Source organism: Lissotriton vulgaris, chromosome 10 (assembly GCF_964263255.1).
Source record: "Lissotriton vulgaris chromosome 10, aLisVul1.2, whole genome shotgun sequence".
NCBI classification, from domain to species: Eukaryota; Metazoa; Chordata; class Amphibia; order Caudata; family Salamandridae; genus Lissotriton; species Lissotriton vulgaris.
The window spans coordinates 67,583,293-67,609,676 of NC_141698.1; the positions used below are offsets into that span (position 1 = coordinate 67,583,293).

At 47.3% G+C, this 26,384-nt stretch overlaps 1 protein-coding gene across 3 annotated transcripts in view; it reads right to left on the reverse strand.

Annotated features, from left to right (window-relative positions):
* The window catches only part of NHERF2 (NHERF family PDZ scaffold protein 2), a 319,028-nt gene that overhangs the window by 261,837 nt on the left and 30,807 nt on the right, over window positions 1-26,384 (reverse strand). For all 3 annotated transcript variants that reach the window (XM_086940501.1, XM_086940500.1, XM_086940499.1), the window contains exon 2: window positions 22,003-22,413. In XM_086940501.1, the coding sequence (XP_086796627.1) occupies window positions 22,003-22,413 (411 nt within the window). The remainder of the gene's footprint in view (window positions 1-22,002; window positions 22,414-26,384) is intronic.

A 26,384-nucleotide genomic window follows, 5' to 3' on the forward strand; every position in this document is an offset into this window, starting at 1 on the left:
ACCTTCACAAATTGAGACATGAAAGATACACAGACTTCAGCACCCCAGACAGCATGAGCTGTGGCAGCTAGAATAGCAGGTCGTGGTATAAAGGACACATATGCGAACTATGTTATACAATTACTCTTGAGGGAGGGGAGGGCCTCGAAATTCTCGAGATTGCAATACTTGCATACCAAAATCTTATTACAAACTCGAGGACGAGAAGTTGCATAATAACTGCACCACGTTGATTATGAACCTAGATATAGAGGCACAGATATTTTAACTAAAAACTAACAAGCGAAACACCACACAAAGGGGAAGGTCAACTGTTGATCAAAGCATGATAGGGAGTGAGTCTGTGCAAACAAGAGGTGGTAAAATGGGAGTGGCCTCCTCTAGAAGGACATGCAAGCAGACATAGAGGCCTAAGTTCTTCCTTTTACAAATTTGTGTTTGGCTACCTTGGCAACAGTGTGGACTTTTAGTGCACACCTCGTACTTCAGGACCGACGGAGGAGGGTTTCAGTCAACACACGTAAATTCATTTCTACTCAATGTACGTCAAGCTACAGCCATTAGGCGTATCATTCGAGTTATAGAATGAGTATAAACCTGATCGAGCAGACTTTCCTATCCAGTCCTCAAGTGCAGGGGTGCCTGACTCGCCCATAAAGAAGCACTACTCTCCAGTACAAAAATCGATAAAGGTGTTCGGCTGTCTGTCTCCTATCGCATCTGTAGAGCTGCACAGCTCTCTCAACCACATCTATAGTGGTGCTTGGCTCTCTCTGCATTTTTAGACATGCTCTGGTCTCTACATCATTCAAGTATAGCAGTGTGTGACTAATACAGGAGGTGTTCAGCTCTTCTGCACACTCATCTGAAGAGGTTGAGATGACCAGCTCTCTAAGCCGCATCATTAGAGGGTACGGACTCAGCAGAGCTGCCTTGCACTCTCCTGCCCAGAGCTACAAAAGTACCCAGGTCTCTCCTGCACTCAAATGCAGAGGTGCCAGACTCCTCCTTGCAGAGTTCTGCAAGTGGCTCATTTATAGAGGTGCTGGGTCTCCCCTACCCTCAACTATACCCGAGAGGCTCTTCCCTGCCCTCACCCATGGAGGTTCCTGGATCACACCTACTGTCAGCTTTCGGAGGACCCCGATCTCTTTACAGTGTCAAGTACAGAGGACCTCTTTCTCTACACTCAACTAGTGTCACTTAGGTCTTTTCTTCCTTTAACTATCACATCCAGCTCTCATCTCGAAGCACCTGGTTTACTCCCTCCTACAGTATTGCATGGCTCACTACCCCTACTATAGAGATGTACAGATCTCACCTACTCAAGAGTCACCAAACTTTCACAGTTTCAGACCGGACAGACGGTCTTACCCTCAACCACAAAAGAGCCAACCTCTCTTACTCAGAATTAGACAATGCCCTCTCCGACCTTCAACTGTAGGACCATGTGGAAGGAGATCTTAAATGGGAAAAATCGAGCTTCTCTTTCAGCATATTCTGACATTTGTCAAACACGAGTTGAACTCCAAGAAATGTTTCTGGAAAAACTAGCCAAGCAGATGAAACAAGCAGAGCCTAAAACAAGCAGAAGAAACTAGCAAATTTCATTGGTCTTCAGGTTTGTTTTATAACTGTACACAGGCAGGTTTGGTTAATGATTGTCGCACAGCTTGGAATACTTTTACTGTCACATACCGAGAAGACATCGGATTTTATGGCAAGTAAAGGAGTGCAGCGGATACTTGTTAATGCCTGGAATTGTGATTATTCAACATGCAAATATCCAGTTAATACAGATAGTGCTACATGATGATAAATGCATATTCCAATTCCGCTAAAAGTTGATAATTAAGGCACTGCGCCACACAAAAAAGATGGACATTCCCAGGGTCACAAAACTTGGGTAATCAGAAGTAGCCATGAGTAGATGATGGGTCTTCGGGTGACACAGCAACAACTAAACCACTAGAGCAGCTCTCCTGCTAGCAGGCCATAGTAGTCCCATTAAACAAGTTCCTCTCTAACAATATGTATCAGCATAATATCACGAAAGCCAAACGGGCAACTCGGCCCTTAATTCAAATGCTGAAACTAAAGACGGCGGCTGGTGACTGGATTCCAGCATACCAGAGACAATTTCAAACACTGCCTCCTGATTTTTGCTGAAGCTAACTTTCCAATCATAACCATCTGAGCAGCTGTGGCACATCAGCTTCTTTGCAAAACTAGCTGCGGAGCGGCTCTTTGAAATGCACACAGCGCCAGCATATGGCAGGGTAAACTCGTAGCTGCAGGAAATTTCTGAACCGCTAACACTTCTGTGAGATACTCGTCAAGGCAACTGGTTTGTTGGAGTCTGCATGGACAGGTATCAGGGAAGGCTTGGACATACACTACCGGAAAAAAGAGGCTAGTCGCACCACAAGCAAGTGACGGGTTGGTGATGCCCTTCGATGTTAAACTCAGAGGCCCTTGGCTCTCCATTGGTGTCACTGCATTTAGAAGGCGGTCTCGCCCACAATTTTGAGGTGATCGTAGAAACACCTTACAAATCCTGTCAGTAAAGGATACAAATCTCAAAGTGCAGTGCTCTGCTCTTCAAACACCTACTACCGAACAGGGAGTGACACTGCTAAAGGAGTTGGTCACACTATGAGCAAGGGGACAGTTAAGAAGGTTTGCTACCATGGCCATACAGAGTCCTCTCGCTAGCTCTTGTCCCAGTGTAGAAAGATAGGACATTTAATTTCTTTCCCGGATGCCATTTTATGCCTACTCAGATTTTGCAATAAGGGTCTCCATTTTGTCAGTTTTTCAAGTGATATTTGCATGGGGTTGAAAAGCCCCATGGAGAAGCAAAACGCCCAAGCAACAAACACAAAGATAATGCATAGTTACACAACAAAAACAAAGAAGGGCACTATAGTGGGGTGGCATATAAACTCAACTAGGTTTATCCTCCTGGTCCCCGGAGAATCCAGAGCCACAGCAGGCAGGCCTGGTACAGGTATTGAAGAAATTCTGCCCAGACGATTGTTTTCAGAAGTGAGCCGAGACCCAAGTACACAGCACCAGAAGTCATGAGGCACATGGAAACTTTAGAATAACTTACCATGGATAGTTTGCTTCACTTGTTCATCCTGCCGAATACCTGTTGATCACTTTAATCCCGAACCATGAAATAAACACAGCAATATTTTCATCTTTCAAACAAATGGAGGATGATCAAATTTACTGATCGCCAAATGATTATTTGCAAATGGCCTTTCATGCCAGGACTGCATAACTAGGGTATAGTGCTGCTAAGAGGAATGACTGAGCTTGATTTAGTTCTATGGAGTTTCCTGTGGCCATTTTCTTTTTTTTTTTGATAAACAAATTTTATTGATTTTAAAAACAAAGAAGAAGAAATCAGCCATAGCATGGAAATCACAGATTAAAAAAAACAGGCAGTTCATCTTTATACCCCCCCAATCACGGTCCCTTTAAAACCCTATTAAAAATTGGATTCCAGTCAATCAGGTCCTTCCACAGCCCCCAACCACTTCCCCCACACTCTACGGTATTTCTTGGCACGCCCCTTCGCTGTATACATGGCTTTCTCTTGGGTCGCACACCTGTCCACCCCTTTTTCGCTACTTCTCCAGGGCGGGTGGATTGGGGCTTATCCAGGCCGATGCAATGTCCCGCTTGGCCACCATCATGGCTGTGTTGTAGAACAACTTGTTAGACCTGGACCCATCCAGCCCATCAGTAATTCCCAGCAGGGTGGGACGTGGATCATGGGGGACCTCCCAGCCTAGTACCTCTGTTAGTTCCCCCTCGATGGAACCCCAGAATTGCCCCAAGCGGGGGCATGACCAAACCATGTGGAGGAAATCGGCTGGGGCATGCTGGCAGCGCATTTTCTTTTTCTTTTAAAACTTGAACTGCCGAATTCGAGGTTTCTAGACAAGAGAACTGGATGACCCTACATCCTAAGTGAGTGCCTTCATATTTGAGTGTTGTACATTTTGCTTCAGGAACCAGATTTTAGTTCTTTTGGATGCACTACAGGAACAGCTTGCATACATGTCTATCCTACACCTTTTTTATTCTGTAGCTGGTAGCCGGTGTGTTCTTCTGTGCGGTCTTTCCCAAGTTGTTGAGATCAGCGTACACAGACAATTATCAAGCTTATATGCATCTCTCCACAAGGCTTTCATACCTTCCTCTCGGATTTTTTCTTTTTAATTACCATCAGCTGCATTCTATGCTGCATCAATGTGCAGCAAATCTTGTTCCTTAAATTTGACCGTGGCTGCAGGAGAGGCTCTACTGGGTTTGCAGGTGAAATGGAGGTAAGCAGCAGATGAAGAGAAGATGAAAGGACGGAAGTAGCCCCTGTGGGAAATACCCGAATGTTGGAGCTTAGGTTGTGAATATAATTCACAATATTGGACCAAGGACCAGCAGGGAGAAAAGAGAGAGTAAAGAAAGCCATGTTCCGAACACAATTAGAAGACTGGAGACCACAGCTCAGAACAGAGTGAATAGTAGCTGGTATAAGTCGTCTCCTCCTTCTAATGTTTGTTCCTTCCCTATCATTTAGATCATGTTGTTATCCAGGATAATGTTCTAATTGCATTATAGGGCTCTGCCAGGGACTAAACTGATCATTATATAGACTTCCTGTAATTACAGGCCCAGGCTTGAAGCTCGGGGCTATATGTCAGGAAGAGGTCATCTAACTGCAGATATGGTCTTCTGCATTGCTTTCCAACTATCATGATATATTATTCGCAGCCGACATCAGAAGGTACTGCTATAAGGACTTGGTTGGGGTGCTCAATCTGAGGAAAAGAGGTATTCCTCAAAGACTCACTCCTACCCTGGACAACAGGTGTTGGGGTGCCAGAGGTCAATGCTGGTACCTCTGACTGGGTTTTCAACACGCCTCGTCAAGTCAACCACAGCTAATCGATAAATATTTTCTACAGCTGTCCAGAACATAAATAACCTAATTTAAGGGAGAGTCCGCTCGACTGAACTGGAATAATGAATGAGGAATTAAAACAGAACCACCTCTTGGAAGTACCTGCCACCAAGCAAACATTGCTTATGTTTATACAGCTGCAATGTACTGGGGGCTTTACTGAGAAGTCCACACACTAGGAGGTAAAATGTAATTTAATTAGGCTACACGCTTGAGTGAGCATGCTCATTAGTGGTTCTGGTTTCCGTTTCATTGTTTCAACTTCCAACCTATAAAAAACCATTTCATAGTGTAGAACATTCTCAGGGGCTTTCATTTCATTTATTTTTTTTAAAGAATTTTTATTTTTCTCAGCAACAGCACAGTACGTAAGTTATTTACAAACTATTCTTACTTCATACAACATTGCAGTACATTTAGGCACATTCAGCACTTTAAGTCCATATCCTGTATTACATCACCGCTGTGGTCTAAGCCCCGCTTAAGGTCCATTTGGTCTTTCTTGTCATTCCGTTTCTGAATCCTCATCTTCCTGCTCGGGCGGTGGATCACATATGTCCCCCCTATATTTATTCCAAGCCCCCCAGATTTTACTCCACTTTTGGGGGCATCCTCGATTGCTGAACACCGTTATCTCAGTTATCATGGCCGCATCCATGTCCCTGCCCCATGCGGCAAGAGATAGGGTCTCTGCCACTCCCCCTTTCTGGGCAATGTTCCGTTTAGCGACCATGATCCCTAGAGTGGCCCAGTTCTAAGCTGGATGAGTAAGGTAATTGGGCTCCCACACATTTAGTAAACACCTCCTGGGCTCCGGTACTAGTGACACTCCCTCAGATTGTGACATGTGTCCAGTATTCCATTATTTTGGGACATTGCCATATGGTGTGAAAAAAGGTACCCTCATACCCGCAGCCGCGCATACAGAAAGGGTGCAATGTTTTACCTATCCTGTGTAGGGTATGACTGGTGTAGTATGATCGGTGTAGAATTTTGAGCTGCACTAGCCTAAGTCGTGAGGTTATGCCCACCTCCCGTGGAGAAGCCAACGCTTCATGCCATTTCAAGTCGTCGAAATCACCTATGTCATGAGACCATTTGTCTCGCAGGGGCCCCGTTGGGTCTGGCAGGTTGCTAACCAATTTGCGGTATGTGAGTGAAGTGGCCTTCTTTTGCATATATTCTGTCAGTAACCTATCTTCCATAGGTGATGCCTCTGGGACTTCAGTGCCAGGTGGCAATGCTGTCAATAATGTGTGTCCTGTCTGTGTGTATCTAAAAAGCTCCCAAGATGCCAGTTCATTATGTTGCAGAAGACGCTCAAATGGAACTATTTCGCCTTTGTGCCACATGTCACCCACCGTGGATATGCCTCTATTATCCCAATAGCCAAAGACCTTACTGTTCCTAAGTCTACCCAGTCGTTTTATGTCCCATAGTGGAGTGAGTTGGGTCAGAAACCCGCGCCATCCCAGTTTGGCCTGAGCGGCATGCCAGATGGCAACATTGTGTCTCAAGGGTCCAATCATTGCTGGGGTCAGTTTTCTGTCGTAGAGGGGAGACAGCATACCTTTCGTACCTAATATTGATCTATCTGCCTTAAATGCTGGGTCCGACTGCAGGGCATGCAACCACTGATTAATGACCTTCAGTTGCGCCACCCAATAGTAAAGTTGTATGTTTGGGAGTGCTATGCCTCCATCATACCAGCCGCGCACTAACTTGAATTGCACAATGCGTGACGGCTTGTTGCCTCACATGAGGCTGGAGACCTGTGCCGCGATCGCCTTGAAGTAAATTGGTGACACCGGGTACGGTGTATTTTCCAGCACATATAAAAAGCGAGGTAGAGCCATCATTTTAAAAAGTGCTGCTTTTCCTAGCAAAGTCAGCGGCAGGGTCCCCCAATGGTGTACATCTCTTGTAAGACGGTCTAGCGGTGGTTGCAGATTCCTTTTAAAGAAGTCCCCCAGAGTCGGTAGTGATGTGTATGCCCAAATATTTAAATGCACCCTCTGAAATCCGGAGTGGGAAGTCCGCGGGGAGCTGCGGCGGGGGGCCGTGTAACACATACATTATCGATTTGGACCAGTTTATGGTATATCCAGACGCCCTCCCGAAAATCATACAAATATTTAGAAGAGTCAGTATGGAACGCCTAGGAGAGGTAATGTATAACAAAACATTGTCTGCATTCAGGGAGACACAAATAAATCTTCCCAGCTTACCGTCCATTCGAGTCCCTGTATCATTGGCTCCCACCGTTTCCATGCCGCTAGTGGTTCCAGCACCAGGGCAAAAAGCAGCGGTGACAGGGGGCAGCCTTGGCGCGTGCCCCGTGCTAGGGGGAAGTCGTCAGAGATATAACCATTAGCAGTGACATGAGCCATTGGTTTAGTATAGAGAAGCCGAACTCATGCACAGAAGTTAGGTCCAAAGCCCAGGTGATGGAGCACTGAGAACAGGAAGGGCCATTCGACCATGTCAAATGCCATTTGTACATCTAGTGATAGCACAATAGCCGGTTCCTGCAGATAGACCACACGGGCCAGCACTCCGTGTAAGCGCCTCAGGTTGAGGGCCGTATTCCTGCCCAGCATGAAACCAGACTGGTCTGGGTGTATTAATGCCGTCAGATGGGGTGTCAGCCTAGTCGCAAATAGTTTTGAGAGGATTTTAGCCTCTGCGTTAATCATCCATATAGGGCGGTAGGAGGTGCACTTATCAGCAGGCTTTCCTGGTTTCGGTATAGCCACTATGGTGGCCATGCGCTGATCCAGTGGGAGTTCGCCCGCTATTAAGCTGGCGGAGAACATGCTTAGCAAGTGAGGGGCGATGGCCCCTGCCGTCTTTTTGTAGAGTTCGATAGGTATCCCGTTTTGCCCTACCACCTTACCAGACTGCAGCGTTCCGATTGCCACCTGTAGCTCTTCTACTGCGAGATCCGCCTCAAGCTCTCGTGCCGCCTCAGGGGTGTGTCTGGGCATATCAATGTCCTTCACATAGGTCAGCGCCTCTTCCAGTCATCTCCGAGGCTGGCGTGTAGACTGTCTGAAAGTGTTGCGCTAGTGTGTGCACTATTGCCCGCGGGTCAATTGTCGCCCGTCCCTCCTCTGTACTAATTTGCGCTATCCATCGGATACCCTCGTCCCTCCTGTCTAGCCATGCCAGTTGTTTTCCGGCTTTAGCGCCGGTGTCATATCTTGTGTTGTGTGGCCTCTAGCTGCTGTCTGTTCAGTTCCGTAAGGTACTCCCTATGTTGTCGCTGTTTGAGATGTAGGCTATGAGATTCTTCATGTGTTGGATCGTTGGCATGGTGGGTCTCAGCATTGTGTAACTCTAGCTCCAGGTTTTGCAACTCTAGCTGCTTCTCCCGCTTGTGCGCTGTAATGGAGGCGATGGCTTGTCCCCTAAGAACGGTTTTATATGCCTCCCATAGGATGGTCGGGGAGTCAACGGATGCGGCATTTTCTTGGAAGTAGTGGTCCATCGCCTTTGTGACTGCCTTCCTAATCTTGGGGACCTGCAAGTATCCCGGATATATCGGGTAGATACGTCGCCGTTTCTTGTGGTAGTGAGTGAATTGCAGGAGCAATGGGGAATGGTCAGATGCCTCTGGGTCTGATCTCTATACTTTCAATATTTTGAAGGCTACCCGCCGACCCCATGAAGTAATCTATTCTCGTTAGGCTATTGTGTACCCCAGAGTGAAATGTGAATTGCCGCGCTGTTGGGTGGTGTCACCTCCACACATCCGTGAGCCCAAGTGCACCCATAAAGCTCCCATGGCGTGACATTCATGAGTTACCCATTTGTACAGGATATCTATCAATGGCTCTGTCCATTATGGTGTTAAACTCCCTGCCAATGAGTAGCTCTCCCTCCGGAAGGTCAAGCAAAAACTCATTGAGATCCGGGGAGCGCCACTGCGTGTAGTGCAGGGGGGATATAGACGGAAACTATATTAAGGGCCCGCCCCTCCCATTGAGTCATTATGGCTGCCAACCGCCCTGAACCATCAGTTTTGGTTTTGTGTACTATTAATGGGAATTGTTTTCTAACCAGTATGCCCACCTCCCTGGACCCTGAAGAGAACTCAGAGTGCACCACCATCTTATACCCCATCTGTCCATGGCTTTGCTTGTGGTGCCAGTAAGGTGTGTCTCTTGCAGCAAGACTACCGCCGGGGAACCCCCGCTTGATACTTTGCAGAACCAGACCCTGCTTTATTTTGTCTCCCAGGCCTCGCACATTCCACATAAGCAGGGAAAGAGGTGTCACTCGAGTTGAGGGGCACGTATTAGGCGTAAGGTGCGTTGCATCATTTACAGCCATGTCCGGTGAGGCGTGTAAAGTGCGTTATGGATTCGTAGGTGTAATTTGTGTGCATTGTATTGTGCGTGTGTACTGCGTAACCAGGTGCTGTATCTAAAACCAAAACATAGGACTTGACAAGAACATTTGAACAATCCCATCCCCCTCACCCCCCTCCCTGCCTCCCTGCCAATATGCAAATGTATCTAGTTTTACCTGCTGGGTTGCGCGTGGACCTCTTCCACCCATCTTCGACTGGGCAGTCACCCCTCTCCACCACTACTTATTGCGGTGGGCCGTATGGTTTGCGAGGCAGCCACTGGAGGTAGCTCCCCGGCTTGTCCTGCAGCTGTGCGGCCCACAATCTCTGCCCCGTCTCTCACAAGGCCTCAGCTTAGGGGCTGATTGGGGCCTACTCGTGTCGGCCTGTATCAGTGGTCGCTTGATCTTGGACGAAACCACGCCCTCCGTCCAAGGCGTGGGCTTTCAAAATTTACAGGCCTGCACCTCCAACCTTGTGCCAAAGCCTGTGTGAAGTAGTGGACGCCACTCGTCCCTCTGGCCCACAGCTAAATCTTTATGCCCCGTACCTGTGCGCTAATTAGTGCCTCCTGGTGCAGACAATTGAGGCCTTGGCGGGCTCTCCCATCACCAGAGGCCCAGTCCTGGTCAAGCCCTCCGGCACAGTTCTCAGCAGAAGCCCCTCAGGCCCCGCACCGGGGGCACCACGCTTGGCTTAAGGTGCAGTCTCCGACAGCTCCAGCCGAGCCAGCGAAGCGGTGCCAGAACGGTCCCGCACTTTCCTCCACCGGTGCGTGTCTGACCGTGAAGCCGGTCTTCAGGCTTTAGTCCGCTCTCACCAGGGAGGCCGCTCCGCCACGCCGGCTCCAGGCCAGACAAGAATCGCAGGCGTCAGCAGGACTCACAGGTGTCCACACGCCTCCGTCAACTCAATTGCCGGTTCACCCCCAGTAGCGATCCCAGGCTGCGTGTCCGATGCTCGGGCTCTCATCGAAATTTAGTCCCCGGCGCCAGCAGTCGTTGTAGGCCGTCCCCAATGTCACGTTCTTTACGGCGTTCTAGACGGCGGAATGATGCCGGAGCCAGCGCAATTCATCCCACTCACTCTTAGCTGCTTATGGGTGTTCTTTGGGTATAATTTGGACTGTGGATTGTAGGGGAGACAGCCTCACCCTCGGAGCTCCTTCAGGCTGCGGCCATCTTGCTCGGCAGCAAGCCACGCCCCCCCTTCATTTCATTTTTAAGTGTTGCGAGAACTTGGAAAACGTAAACTGCAAAAGACACACGTCACATAGAACACCATGCCCCCATTCACATCTCGCCCCTTATTTCTCATTGCTCAACTTTACATGCTTTGGGCACAAAATGAGAGAACTAAAATGAGGATCAGCGCGACAGGAGGAAAAATGAAATGCCTCTATATTTTATGACTTCTGAAGAACATGCATACCTATTTGGACACAACAAAGTTAATTGTTACATTTGGCATCCATCTAAAAGTATAGTCCTATCCAGAAAAAAAGCACAACGCGTTACAAGAGAATGCTGAAAACACATTTGCCTTCAAAATTCAAACTTCATGTGAAAGCATCAGGATTAATGGTTATATCTATTAAACTTCCTGTGATGTCATAGAGGTCGAGGAGCATATTAACACAAGTCACATCCCGTGGTGTCTTGGGAGCTCTTGTGTTTTGTGTGCTTGCATGATTTACGTCACGTCAGCTACCCCAGACATTTTTGGTGAACTGAAGTTCCTCTATCCCACACTTTAGAAAGTAGATGCAAAGCCAGGTCTATGAGCTCCTCGTCCGGAGCCGGATTAGACTCTGTGGAGGTCCCTAGGCAGTCGAAATCCCCCCTCGCAAATTATCTCCTAATACGTTTTTAATTTTACCAACCAACAATTTTAATTACGCACTTTCATCCATTGTCACAGGTCCCTAAAAGCAGTGGGCCCCATAGGCCGGAGCCTAATTTGCCTATTTGGTAATCCGGACCAGACCTCCTCATCCACCTCCAAGGAAGCTCACAAACCACTAGCTCCCTTTGTCTCTGAAGCCATGAAGAAAACTGCAGCCCCCGCCCCTCCAGAGCCAGTTTTGTATGTACACCTCCTTTCATTAAGCCCCCAACCGGTCCCCAAGCCCCTTAGCAGTTCCCTAGCTCAGCCTGCACTAAATAAATTCCATATGAGTTTTCAGGTGACCACATGACATCAAGGGTGAATGGTTTCAAACCTGGTCTCATTTACCAATCAAATGCCTTCTGGGAGTTGTAGTCTGGTTCACTCCTACTTAATGCATTTTAAAAACCACACCTGTAAGCAATGATTTGTAAAGGAAAACCACAGAACTGGGGCAATGCGGGCTGCTGACATGAAGCAATCTCGTAACATTTTCCACACATAAGCTCTCCAGCCAGAAGGGGGATTTAGAACAGAACGAATGCAGCGCTGGTTGGAGCAATGGACACGTTTTAGCTCGAACTTCCAGGGCTTGGCTGCTGCGTGCGCACTATCGGGTCCGTATGGGGTACGGTTTGCTGAACTGCGCCTAGAAGAGGCCGAGGGGCGGCCAGGAGGGCCTCTTCAGCACGGAGAGCAGCTCCCTTCGCCTAGCCGCAGGCCCTCAGTTATCGGCCACGGCCAGGCCTCGGGAGCAGCCCCGCAGGAGGGCACGTGACCCGTTGCCATGGCTGCAGCGAGAGCGAAGGAAAGCGCGCGCCTCGAGTGCGCCCTTGCAGGGCCCTCACTTACAACAAGGATGGAAACTTGAGGCGCCTCCCGACAATCATGCTGCAAGGGCTGCACTCGCCACACTACGTGTCCCGGTGAAATAAAATCTAAAAGAACATGGCTAGAATAGAGCCACATTCAGCCCATCAACAGTATAAATTTTCTGCACGATATTTACGGGACTTTACGTTCAAAGTAGTAAATCCTCGATTCTGTATAAAGTTAATGCGATTATTTGCAAAACTGCACTGATCAGTAGCACAGAGACTAGTTATAGCTGGGCAGCAGCCTATGTTCAGTAGACTTGGGAAATTACGGACTTCCACCTATTTAATAATCATATAATTTAAATCTACTAATCATCATCAGCATCTTTCCAATAGACTTGGGAAACGACACATACGGCCACCTACTTAATGATCCTATGATAATTTTATACTTTTTGGAAGGCGTTTCCCGCTTAGGCCCACGAGTTGCCACACTGCGATCGCCCACCATTCACCATCCATTCCCTGCTTACCGGCAGCCATGCTCCTTAGAACAGGCCTCCTGGTAGGCTGGAACAGACTGTGTGAGGATACACTAGTCATGGGCTAGAATGCACGGTGCGCTGGTAATGGAGTTTTCCTGCAGCCTCTCTGGGTTAGGGCTACCTAGGCCACTCGGGTAGCAGGGACGACGGATTCAGCTCAGAAAATACCTCCGGCCTGATTTTCCATCTTTTAGAATATTCTATGGCTGGAAATTCGTGCCCAAAAAAGTTAAACTTCGCCTCTGGCAAAGTCACAAAATGATGCATGTCTTCTCAAAGGGACAAGGTTCCTATACTGCAGCGGCTGACGCGGCCAGTCGAAGGGCCACCATGACATGACTTCTAGAAAGTAAAACTACTGCCACTGGGCAGCCATTACTATTCATTCTCACGCCACATCCTTCGGGCAATCTGATCGTAATGAATTCCAGGCACTGAAGTTAAAGTTTACCTCTGACAAATTCTGGAAACTTTACCCATCTTCGCACAGGGTAAACGATGCAATACTCCAAGATTTTAACATGCCACATCCCTAATAAGGGTCAACGTTTCCCATTAGATTCCCCAGCTTAGACTAATGTTCTGATTTGTTACCTTTGCCTCAAATTGTAAAGCGCTCTGATATCCTTCGGGATCAAGTTTGCGCTATATAAAACTTTATAAATAAATAAAGCACTTCACTATCATTTATTGCTGCCCACGTTAATGATAGGAAGGTCATCAACCTGGAAAGGATGAAAGGTTAAGTGGGCAGGCTCCCATTTAACCACTAACCTTACGGTTACAGAAAGATCTGACCAGTGGTGCATTACCCCACAGTGCTATTTTAGCCATCTCAATTGGGAGGAAACATGCTGCAAAAAAAACTTTTAAGATTTCAAAGACATGTGGTTCTGGCTTTAGATAACTGCCTTTGTATGATAGGGGAAGGCCACGGTCACTGGTGCTGGGCGAAATCTGCGGAATTTCCATTGCGGAAATTATACACCCCAAAAATTTCGAGCAAATACAAGTTATTAAGTGAAATGACAACTCCAGCATTTTCCACTCATTTTTAGCATGAACTGTATCCTCACAACAGGCATTCCATGCTAACAAAGCACAAACAAATGTAAAATCATAAGCAATGCGAACAGCCGCTCACATTTAGTTAGTTTGTGGTCTTCCCATGGTCCCACAATAGGATTTTTCCCCATACAGTCTCAGAAACAAGACATGGTGTAATCTGGGGCATTTAGCATACAAATTGTAACACAAAATGCCAAACATTATGAGAGATTACACTGGCAAAAATGAGATGTCACTCGGGCCAAGGCAAGATCTGGGCTAAGTGTTAGTGTGACTAGGACAAGGGTTGGACTGGGACAGAAAATAGGCCCGGGCACCAAAATAAAAGTGTCCCCCACACCCCCCCCCCCCCCCTCCCCCCCGCCTTTAGCAAATCAGATCGCCAAAAAGTGGGGCAAATTTGCAAATAGGGCAGGTTTGAACCTGTAAAAACAGGTTTTATAGACGTTGTGCAAGGTATGGGAGACTGCAAACATCCGTGCTTGCTGCAGGGAATGTTTGTGGTAATATCAGGAAAATGAACAGTAAAGACTGACCCACTAAACCCCTAAAACAGGTCCACGAACCTAAAAAGAAATAGAAAAATACAGCCCACACACTGACCTGTGTGACCAGCCCTTTAGGCACTGCCTGATTGCCATGTAGGCCAGTCCAACCATGGGCGCTCTGGGCCCCTTGAATGCTGCAACGGGTGCAGCAGCACCTGCTGCAGTGATGATACCTACACCTTCTGCTCGAGTAGAGTTAAAGGCGGGCACAGGTGGAGGTAGCACTGGGTCAAGGAGTGAGCAAGCAGCAGTCCGAAAGAAGGAACACCGGTTACAAAACAGAGGTGAAATAGGGGATGTGACGCAGGAGAAATTGGCTTCAGAGTGAGGAGCAGGGTCGCACTGGACCACAAAATAAAATTAGCGAATCAAATAGCTAAAAAACTGCCCTGAGTTTCTTATCGGTAGAGTTTTGAACTTGTAAACAGACACTGTATTTGGATTTTCACAAGGGATGGGAGGCTGCATACACTTGTGCTTTCTGCAGTCAATGTTTGCGGTAATACCAAGAAAATCAACCGTGAAAACCGGCCCAGCAGACTACAAAACCAGCCAACAAACCTCCATAAAACAAGCCCAAAAAACACCAAATACTGGCCCCTCACCGACTGATCATTAATATAAACTAATACAAATACAAATAAATTCTTTCTTTCTTTCTTTTACCAGAATTTATTTGTATTTGTATTAGTTTATATTAATGTCACCCTATATCTGAAGTATTTTCTGATTTTCCATGTATTAGGTGCATATTAGATATTTGTTGCATATTGCTGCTAGATCCCTACTAGATACCCAAACTCTCAGATGCATACAGAATTCTTCCATTGGACAACAGGTCTTGTGGACCTGTGAGATCGGGACATCCCATAATTCCTAGACTGCCATATAGGCCAGTCCGATCTGGATTTGGACATTATGAGAAACACTAAGTCAAGAGGCTACTCAAAGGAACGTGAAATTTTGAGATGACATCAAGTTGAAAATTCAAGGGTCATTTTAAGCACTAAGCAATGGAAAAGTGACGGAGAGCTGCGTCATTATTGGCCAGGCTCAATGAATCGATACAGGTTACAATCACATTGTGTGTGAAAAGCACGCAAGATGTAGATCATGAGACTGAGGGCGCGATAGTAGGGGCCGTGCGAAGAGACAGACCGATAGGGTGAGAGCGAGAGAGGCCTATCGGTGACATGGCACAAGAGCGAGTGTAGAAGAGCACAAGAAAGTGTGTCAAACCATTCGTGTGACTTGTGGATTCACTGCGGCCTACAAATACTGGCATGCCCAGCGCAGGTGGAAGAAACCCTAGGCCTTTGTAAAGGCAGGGTCCCCCCTCATCACGGTCCCAGTTGGCCACTTCATCAATTGTGGAGTATACGGTATCAGTTATGACGCAACTAGCCACATGGGAGCTTTTTTCGACAGCTGTGCAAGAAAACAAACAATTGGAAACCAATGTCTACAGGTGCCCGCAGGAGCGCTGACAGCGACACATTGGGTGTGTTAACCACATCGCCAGCTTGAGATCCGACACCTGTCAAGGATGTTTGCACGGTATGCGTGGGAGAAGGAGTTGTCAAATATTCAATCCGTGCGTGGGACAAGCTTTCCTTCTACCTACCACATGAGACCCAGTCTGTGACACCGCTCCCTTCAGGAAATGGTTAGACCCTTTGGTAATGTGCATCCTCGAACCCCTGCCCCTGCCGAATGAATTGTACTTATATTTATAGCGCTTACTACCCCTGGCGAGGCATCACATCGCTTTTCGGTGAGTAGCACGCTACTCCGGCGCACAAAATGATTAGTGGTGGATTAATTTAGGGAAATAGGAGTCAATTTGAGCGGTGGATGTGCAAGTCTGTTAACTGAATAGCAGAGTGGAGGGATGGAAGAGGGAAGGAAGAGTTTAGAAAGTGTTATTTGGGAGATCATAGTAGCAAGACGAGCTTTGGAAAAAGTAAAATGAGGTATACACGAGGGAATTTAGATTAAGTGTGTGTAAGTGCATCTCATGAGGACATCCTGAAAAGATGGCACTATTTAAACGATACCCAAACATATCCATTCTATTTTTAATTGTTTCAAGGATATACTGAAATTATATGATACTATAAAAAAAAAACATAAAGCTTCATTTTATGTTTATTTATCTCATGTGGATATCATGAACATTTGTCATAAACAATGGGCAGTCATGCCACAGACACATTAAACAAAAGGACTATGCATCCTTGGCTGCTGTCTCCCACACATCTAATTAATAACCTTTAAAAGCAAGGCCCGCCCGCCACATGATAAATGAAAAGTAGGGGTTTCTTTTCAGGTATAAAGTCAGTTTGGCTAGTGAGTCAACTCTGAGTCACAGTTCAACAAAGGTCAAAGATTAATGCTAATAAATGTAAGCACAAGCAGGTGTTGCAGGTGCAGTGTCAGTCATGCTTATAAACTAGGAGTGTTCCTCCCTCCCTGTTCAAGTTGCCAAACTATGGAATTTCCTACCTGCCAAGATTAGAGTCACGGAGCACCACAGAATTCAAAAGAATTGAAGATCTGGTGATTCCCAAGTGATAAATTACAGAATGCATGTGCTCTCATATATAACAAGCATTTGCAATGCAATAGGTCTCGCATTTACTAGACTTTGAGGAATTGGCATTGTAAATGACACTGCCTTTTATTTACTTGAAGCAAATCCATTTTTATGGGAAATGAAGCTAATGGGAAGAGAGGAGAGGATGTCAGGTGTAAAACTGTGCACTGGTAGAGGAGATGCTAGAGGGGGGGGGTGGACTTGGAAGTGCAGGATGAAGGGCGAGGAGGGACAGTGGAGAGGAAGCACACATGGGTGAGCACACCACGGAGAGAAGTGGGGAGGAAGCAAACAAGGGTGAGCACATCACGGAGGGAAATGGGGAGGAAGCATACAGGGTGAGCACATGATGGAGGGAAGTGGGGAGGAAGCACACATGGGTGAGCACATCACGGAGGGAAACGGGGAGGAAGCAAACAAGGGTCAGCACATCACAGAGGGAAATGGGGAGGAAGCACACAAGGGGAGCAAATCACGGAAGGAAGTGGGATGAGTACACATGGGTGAGCATATCCCGGAGGGAAGTGGGGAGGAAGCACACAGGGTGAGCACATCAGGGAGGGAAGTGGTGAGGAAGCAAACAAGGGTAAGCACATCACTGAGGGAAATGGGGAGAAAGCACACAAGGGGGGGCACATCTTAATCTCCTTCTCCAGTGCCTACCAAAAATGAACGTGCCTAATGTAAGTGGTACTTATGTGAAGCACCCCAATACTTTTATTGACTTCAATATGTAACCTGCGCGCGTCCAAGCTGACATTTTGACAGCAGTGAAGCAAACTCTGCATCTCAGCAGGTCACATGCACAGGGATTGGCTGCGTACTCCATAAGTGGAGGGTGAGCTGGTTTCCTCCATACGTGGGAGAGGAGGGCTGGGTCATGGAGGAAAGTGGGAAGAAGCACACCGGGTGAGCACCGGACGGGGGAAGTGGGGAGGAAGCACACAAGGGAGAGCACATCTTAATCTCCTTCTCCCGTGCCTACCAAAAAGGAGCAAATTAGCAAGCAGCTGCCATGAGTATTTTACGTTTGGCATTACCCGAGGTTCCAGGCGCATACGGCTGCTTGTGGTCCGCCAAGTAACACAGGATAGCAAGGTAGCTTTCTTCGCTGGACATTGCTCGTAATTTATTACGATTTAAGGCAAGGACTGTGCAGCTAGACAAATGTTATACTTTTTTCAGGCTAGAGGCGGGAGATGTAAACCAGGGTCCATGTAGTTAAGCGGGAGAGAATATGGCCATACTCCAGCGGATATGATGTCAACCCAGGCCTCTACAATCTGATGTACAGAACATAATAGCAGAACAGGAGCTCGGCCACACACACAAACAAATACAATAAAAAAAGAATGCCAAAAATACAATGGAAAACGCATACAAGGAAAAAGCAATTGCTTAAAGAGACGCAATAAGAATTATGCTTTAGACTAAATCCGTCCGTACCTTAATGTTTGCACTCGCAGCATTTTTGGTGGAGGGCAGAAGCAGCGACGGGCATGACCTCTCTTTAAAGAAAAAGCTGCTTTTGTGTCGGAGGGTGGTGGGAAGACAGTTTTGTGGATTTTCAGAAATGTTGGGTAGTGTTGCGGGACTGTGATGTTGTCCAGCACCCGATTGTCTAGTACTTACACCCACACACTGTCCTGCCAAAGCACCGCATCCCTGATCAGCAGCGCCCTCTGCAACTGTGGCAGAGGACCCTGCATACAGCTCTTCTGATGCCCCTCAATGTTCCCTGTGGCAGTGGATGCTGTCCCAGTACCGGCACTCACATGCAGCTCCCCCGCTGCGCCTACCGTGCTGGCCAGCACAGCACTCTCTCTTGTACTGTGCGAGCCCGGGGCTCTGACAACACACTAGAATCCGGGCCCTTGAGCTCCCTGATGTTCCAGTACTGGGGCTCACATACAGCTCTGCCAGTGCACCTCAGTCCTGACATATGGCCCCCTGGATTGTCAAAGGGGTAGGACCCGCCAGCTGCTGTTATTTGCGCCTCTTTCTGCCTGCACCACCCTTTGCTATTGAAGAAATGTTGCCCAAACTGCTCTGCTAGTGCATCTCAGTCCAGCCCAAGCGCCGCTGCTGCTCCTGTACTGGGACCCACAAACAGCTCTGCGGAGGCACCCAATCCTGACCTGCAATGCCTTTGCTATTCCAGTACTCGGATCCACAAGTTGCTTTGCCAATGCTCCTTAAATAATCATGAACTGTAGCAGCCCCCACCCTGTCAAGAAAACTCCCTCTCACCAACATCAGAATGGCAGCCGGGAGGAGCGATAATCCTTGAAAAAAAGGTGTTGGAGTGCCCACTTTGTTTGTAGAGGAGTGTGTGCGAGGTCCAGAGATATGGAAATAATATTCATGAACACTTATATTTTTACAGACACCAGAGGAAGTACGCGCCGAACTCCCGGAAACGGGGAGAGAGGGAGGTTAGGGCCTCGTAACGGAAACAAAGCAGAAGAACACTGATCGGAGTGATAATGAGGAATATCAAGCAGAAAAAAAGCGTCAAGATCTGAAGGAGCAAGAAGACAGATTGTGGTGCGCGCGCACCACAGAGGAGCGGAGGGAGGGAGCGCGGCAGCGAGGCGAACACGTGCTACTGTGCGTGCTGGCCACCAGTGGGAATGGGAGGAGCAAAGGCGGGCCATGCGCCAGCCTTTGTCCAAACGCGTGCTGTATTTATAAAATAAAAAAAAAGCGCGCGAAAGCCAATGACAGCAGGCGAAAGCTAAACCACACGCACAAGCGTGTGGTTAGCTTTCTAAAGCCCTTTCAAGAGGTCTAGTGCTGCACACTGCAACCAGAGGAGCGAGACCTAAAGACGAGTGCCACCACAAATTCTGGTCTCCCAGTACACACAGGTGCCTCTGCAAAAACCTCTAAAATCAAAGGAGAACCAAGCACGATCAATCCCTTTGAAATGATTCAACTCGCAGACATTTGCCCATTCCTCCAAGTCTTACTTGACAAACCAAAAGAACGATGCCATCAGGCACAACACATAACACAGTACCCCACGCTAGAAAGAGCCACATACAAAATTCAAAAGAACTGACAGTCTTTGTTACACAAATAAGCCATCAGGACAAACTGTTAAAAACAATAAACATCCCAACAAATTGTAAGCAGTGGGCAGGCTCCAAACCCTTTATTGTAGACCATACTCTTTGCAGAGCCAGTGCATGTGCTATAGGTAGGACAGACCTAAAAAGCACCTGGTCCAAATCCTGTGGGTCTGAAACTCATCATGGGGTTCCATCACCCTTATACTTTATCTCCGTACCTTGCTTCCTTCTTCTCAGGCAAGCTCTCCAGTCCATCAGCATCCCAAAGCTCTCAATATCAGCCAGTTGGTCTTTGGGCACTAATCAGCTGGACTGCGCTACCACTCGCCCTTATGGCCTACACTTTTAGGCTGACTTTGAAAAAATACCAACTGCAAACAGAAGGCATGCTCTTCCTACAACCACACAAGGTTCAAGACCACGGCGCTCCGATATGGTCACATTTGTACATTTCTCCACTACTGTGCTGTATTGTTGCTTCATCTCTTTCAATTCCTTTACTTCCTCAGACACTTATGCGAACAATGTTACCTTTTTATTCTCTGACCCAATGGGTTCTAGGAAAAATTCCTAAGATTCCATTGGATCCACAGGCAAACCTTTTCCCCTCCCTCTTCTATCCCTCCACTATCCTTTTCAATCCAAATAACTGACTAAGATATCCACCACTCACATTACTTTCATATTTTCACTATACTAATTCACTACTAATCCTTTATGGGTTCCGGAGTAGCATGCTACTCGCTGAAAAAATGCTTCTACGCCTGGTCATGGGTAGTAAGCACTATATAAATGCAATTATACTACAATACATGCAGGCACTTATCATACGGCATTGTTTGCAGCGAAGACACTGGATCTTGTGTTAGTCTGGGAGGCTTATCACGCCCGCAGCCAATGGATGTTGAGAAAAGTAATCCTTGTATTACACAACAACCCTTTACTTGGTGCAGTAGACATAAGCATCAATCCTGAAATTCTAAATCACACTACAGAGGCCGGGGATTTATCAGTCGAAGCGCTGCAACACACTGCACCCCTTCCCCTTCAGTTACAAGCTTAGAAAAAAGTAAAAGAGAGGCATCTATCTGGTAATCAACTCCAAGCAGGCGACTTAATGTGCAGTGTTTGGCCATAGAGGTATACACGGCTTGCGTAAAGTCAGCCTACACTTTGCAAAAAGAACCAAGCACAAGTTGCTAGAACCGTCTTCCCTTCGGCGTTTCCTATATGCCCGGTGAATATCACTTTAAAGGAGTTTGCTATGCAGACACTTGACTGTCAACCATTCATTCATTCATAAATTTTTAAAACACTTTTATAATAAATGAATTAGTTCACAATATGGTATGGTAATAAGCAAGGGCCTGATCATGTTTCAGAGCATCAGACATCACACTAGCCTATGTCTGCTCATATGGACAGAGCCGTCACGGTAACTAATTCCTGGCAATGTAAATGTAAATGTAAATTGATACATGTATAGCGCACTACTCACCCGCAAGGGTCTCAAGGCGCTTGTACGAATACCGCTGTGGAACCCATCCTGGCTTTCCCTGTGAGGCGTCCACTCCTGGGCACCCCCAAGGTGGAGGCCAGGCATCCTAAGCGTTGTGGGGGCCGTTGTGGAGATTAAGCAAGCTATTGCCCAGAGTTGCAGAGTGGGACTCCATGATTGGAATAGGCACCGAGGCGAGAATTATCAGGTCCGTGGAATTTTTGAGCCCAAGACCCGCCGAGGCGGGGAGTTGAACCCTGGTCCCAGGCTAGACATCTGCATCAGGGTCTGCCGCTCTAACCAGTTTGTCGTTTTTGAAACTGGTCTAGGACTATGGTAGCACGTCTGTAATTTCTTATGGGGTTCACTTATTTACAATCTACAAATTATTTATTTTCAGTATCAAAGCTGTGAGAAACCATTAAAGGCCAGATCACAGGGGTGCAATTTCAGATTAACCGTTCTGAAGAACATACGCTGCGCTGGCGCCACGCACCGTTGCACGGACTTGTGGACCAAAATATCAGTGCAAATACTGTTTTGTGTGTTTTTTGTGAAGCAGTTCAAAAGGTGCCTGGAAAACTTCACTAGCACTAGTTCAATGAACTGAGTGAAGCTCTTGGTGGTACACCTTACCTGTCTACCGTTTTCGGAGGTGTGACTGAGCGAGCGCCTGCTCAGGTCCCCATCACTGATATCCACCTGCGTTTTCCAAACCTCCCCATTGTCACTGCTGGGCGACTTCATGGAGGAAGTGAGAGATGTAGTGGAATTCCCCAATGTGGAGCTGGACGGAGATGTGGGAGAGTTCCCAAACATGGAGTTTGTGGGTGAAGAGGGAGAGTTATCCAAAGTGGAGTTAGACGGAGAGCTGGGCAAGTTTCCAGAGGTGGAGTTGGTAGGAGACTGGGGCAGGTTCCCTGGGGCGTCGCCTTGCTCCATCGCCTCGGCATAGGTGATGTGAAGGCTACGCAAGTATTCATCTGTTTCTTTGTCCACAACCAACAGGCGGGTCTCATTCTCGATCGCCTTAATCCGCTGCACAACCTATAGATGGGGCAGAAGAGAGAAGCAAAGGTAGAATGAAGCAGGTCAGTCGTAAGAGATATAGAAGCAACAAAGCAAATATATACACTTTGGTTAACTTTTCATGTATATTAACATCATCTGAAAGCCCTTTTCAACGTGAAAAAGAACACAATCACACTTATTAATTCAGAACAAACAGACCGAGCCAAATTTGCAACGCTGGTGGTCCGACGGCTCAAGTAACAGAGTTACCTGTTCTTAATGATGTCCACTTGGGGGGCAGTTTAAGGAGTCCAAGTTACACAGGTGCAGTTTGTGTGCTAAACCATTTTAAAACAAATGCCATTTCTCAATCATTCGAGGTCAAGAACGACGTGTACATATACAAAGAAATACATCACTATAAATCGATTTGGCAACAGTGGAGAAATGTTTGAATTTCTCATATATGAACTTCCTTCTTCTTACTGAAGTTTCCTCCTTTCGTAAACCGTAGGTCCAAGAGGAGAAATAATGGAACCCATGCTGGAGACAATGCCATATGTACATATGGGATCAGTGTGAGTTTGTGTCACAGCCCTCATATAAGCAGCAGGCAGGAGAGCATTTGCATGTGGCTGCAGGTGTCCCAGACGATGATCAACGGAGCAGTGAGCTTTGCCGCAGCCCTCAAATAAGCAACGAGAGGGAGAGCGGTTGCATGCGTCTGAGGCGAGGGTCACCGAAGCGGTGAGGTTTTGCCATGGCCCTCATAAAAGCAGCAAGCAGGAGAACAGTTGCGTGTTTCCCAGTCAGACTTGTTAACATACCCAACATCATGCCTCTGTGGCCATTCAATCGTTTAGGTATGTGTGTACAGTTCAATCTATGACTTTATCGAAACCCAAGAGTAATCCAAGGTCACTGGTCAGTACCGTCACTCATTCAGATGGCATAAGAAAGTAAACCTAGAACAGTATACAAACCCAATCATAAGTTCTATATACCCTACAGCCGTGATGGGTAGCACTTGACTGTGTGGCTCTGTAAGCGAGTGTGATTTTCTCAGAAATAGCTGAAGGCCCGACACGCCTGACCACCACACTCCTATAGCTCAGGCATAAAATGGAAGACCCGACACGCCTGACCACCACACTCCTATAGCTCAGGCATGAAATGGAGAAAAATTTACATTTTCAAGGCATTTCACCCACAAAAAAAAATGTGACAATACCTTGAGATCCAGATGGAACAAGTGGGCGATATTCTGCCTATGAGTTGGACTGACCATTCACTCATCAAACTTTATATCACTAGTACCACCGCAAACAAGCCCAAAAATAGTCATCCAGCTGAATTTACTTACCGGAACTGGAAAGCTCTAGAAAAACTCAGCTCTGCCACCACAGTCTTCGATATGGAGGATAGTTTTTCTCCCACAAGCTCGGTGGAAAACAACTACAGAACCTTTAGTAGCAGGATAATATCCATCACGGATTCCATTGTCCCTTTAAAACAAGGTAATCCTAAAGGGAGAGGGTCTGCTCCCTGGTTTACTGACTCCCTGAAAACCCTCAAGTCAGCTTGTAAGCAGGCCGAGAGGAAGTGGAGACACGGCTACTGTAACATCAATAAAACCCTCTGGAAAAATAAACTTTTTGAATATAAAGCAGCTATTAGAGTGAGCAAATCGGCCTACTATTGCTCCACAATAGTTAATGCAGCTAACAGCTCTAAAAGCATATTCCAGATCTTAGAGAATCTTACACACACTGACTGTGCTAAGAAAACTATCCCCCCATCCCAGACCCTCTGTGACAATCTCGCACAGTTTTTTCTGGATAAAATCATGACAATCATCAATAACCTGACAAACCCGCCTACCTCCCCGGCACCCTGCCCCACTAACCGTCCTACCAGTTTAGTAGGTTCGCCCAGGGCAAGTCTTCTGGCTTTCCCCCAGATTCCCGAAGCAGAATTTGATAGATTGGCACTGGGCATCACCTCTGGGTCCCCTCTTGACCCACTGCCCCCAAAAATCTGGAAAGCATGCGGGCATGAGCTATTCCATACCCTTCGGAGGATTTGCAACCAATCTCTCCTCAGTGGATTGGTTCCCAACCCTTGGAAGCTAGCTCTAATCACCCCGCTTCTGAAAAAACCATCCCTGAATCCAGAATGCCTTTCCAATTTCCGACCCATCTCACTCCTGCCCTTTCCGGCGAAAGTGGTGGAGCGATGGGTCAGCACCTGCCTGTCAACCCACCTCGAGCAGAATCACGTTCTGGACGACTTCCAATTCGGATTTCGTCCAGTCCATGGCACTGAAACAGCTGTACTTACGGCCATGGAAGAACTTCGAGTGCGGACAGACAGGGGTCAAGCGGTGGCATTGATCCTTTTGGACCTGTCTGCCGCATTCGATACTGTGAACCACGTGATCCTGCTGGAGAGGTTGAGAGAGGCTGGGGTTGAGGGCACAGCCCTGCTCTGGTTCCACTCCTTTCTTAGAGATAGGAAACAGGCTGTATCCCTTCCCCCTTTTCAATCTGCTTTCTCCCCAGTCCCCCACGGTGTACCCCAGGGTTCTTCTATCAGTCCGATCCTTTTTAATGTTTACTTATTACCACTGGTCACTCTTATCAAATCCCATAAGATGACTACAGTAAACTACGCGGACGATACCCAGCTTATTTTTTCCTGGGAGGGTGAAGACTCTATTACCTTAGAAGCCTTCCACAACTGCCTGAGAGATACTGCTGGCTGGTTACACCATAACTCCCTCCAATTCAATTCCTCTAAAACCGAGGTTCTGTTCTGTCCAGCAAGCCGCATACCTCACCTTCTACCTGCTGAGTTCTGGCCCCGGGAAAATTCAGATAATCCGCAACCGGTGGCCAGTGTGCGCAACTTGGGCGTCATGCTGAATAACAAACTGAGCATGGAAACACAGGTTTCAAGAACAGTCGCCACCTGCTCGGCCCTTATGCGCTCACTACGTAAAATCCTGCCACTACTTCCACCACCCGCAAGAGCACAGATAGTCAGGTGCACTATTCTTAGTCGCCTTGACTATTGCAATGCCCTCCTGCTCGACTCCCCCTTGGTACTGCTGGACAGACTCCAACGTGTCCAGTCAGCAGCAGCCAAACTGGCCCTTGGATGGACCAGGAGATCCTCAACCACGGCTGCCTTAGCCGAGCTACACTGGCTTCCCTTGAAGCAACGTATTGCCTTTAAGTCTCTCTGCCTGGTCTTCAAGGCATTACACAGGTTTGGACCTAGACCTCTACAACGGATGTTTACCTGGTATACACCAACCAGAGCTTTACGATCCGCGACTGCCCGACTTGTAATAGTACCCAGATTCAAGAGAGCCAGGATTGGAGGAAGATAGTTCCGAGTGGCGGCTGCAAAGCTCTGGAACAGTCTGCCCGCGGACATTCGTCATACCTCACAGCTCTTGCCTTTTCGGAAACTAATTAAGACTTGGCTTTTCCCCTAGATCCCCCTTCCACTTCCTTAAATCAACTCCCACAGCTTCCAATTCAGGAGTAAGCCTCCCAGCGCCAGGATGCCTGCCAGGTGACAGCTGCGCTTTACAAGTGTTTTAAATAAAGTGTTTTAAATAAATCTTCTGCGGAAAAAATTTACTCTGTTTCAAGAACATCTAAAATATTTCAAATCTTATAGGGCAATAGAACAACAAGATCTTCACAGAAAACGCTAAAGCGGGAACCTGAAGTTTTTCACCTGGCAATAATGGTCCAACAATAAATTAACTGTAAAATGTGGCGATGACTGTCATGGTGATGATCCTCTCAAACAGTAACAATCACCCTCAACTAGGACTCTGGCAACTCTGAACCATGACGGTCCTACACTGTGCCTGCGAGGGACCTACTGGACACTGCTCTCCTATGCCTTGCCTGCATAGGCTAAGGTACTATGCCACTCTACAGCAATGCGCATGTTAGGATCATGGTATTATCCAACATGGTGCCTAGGAG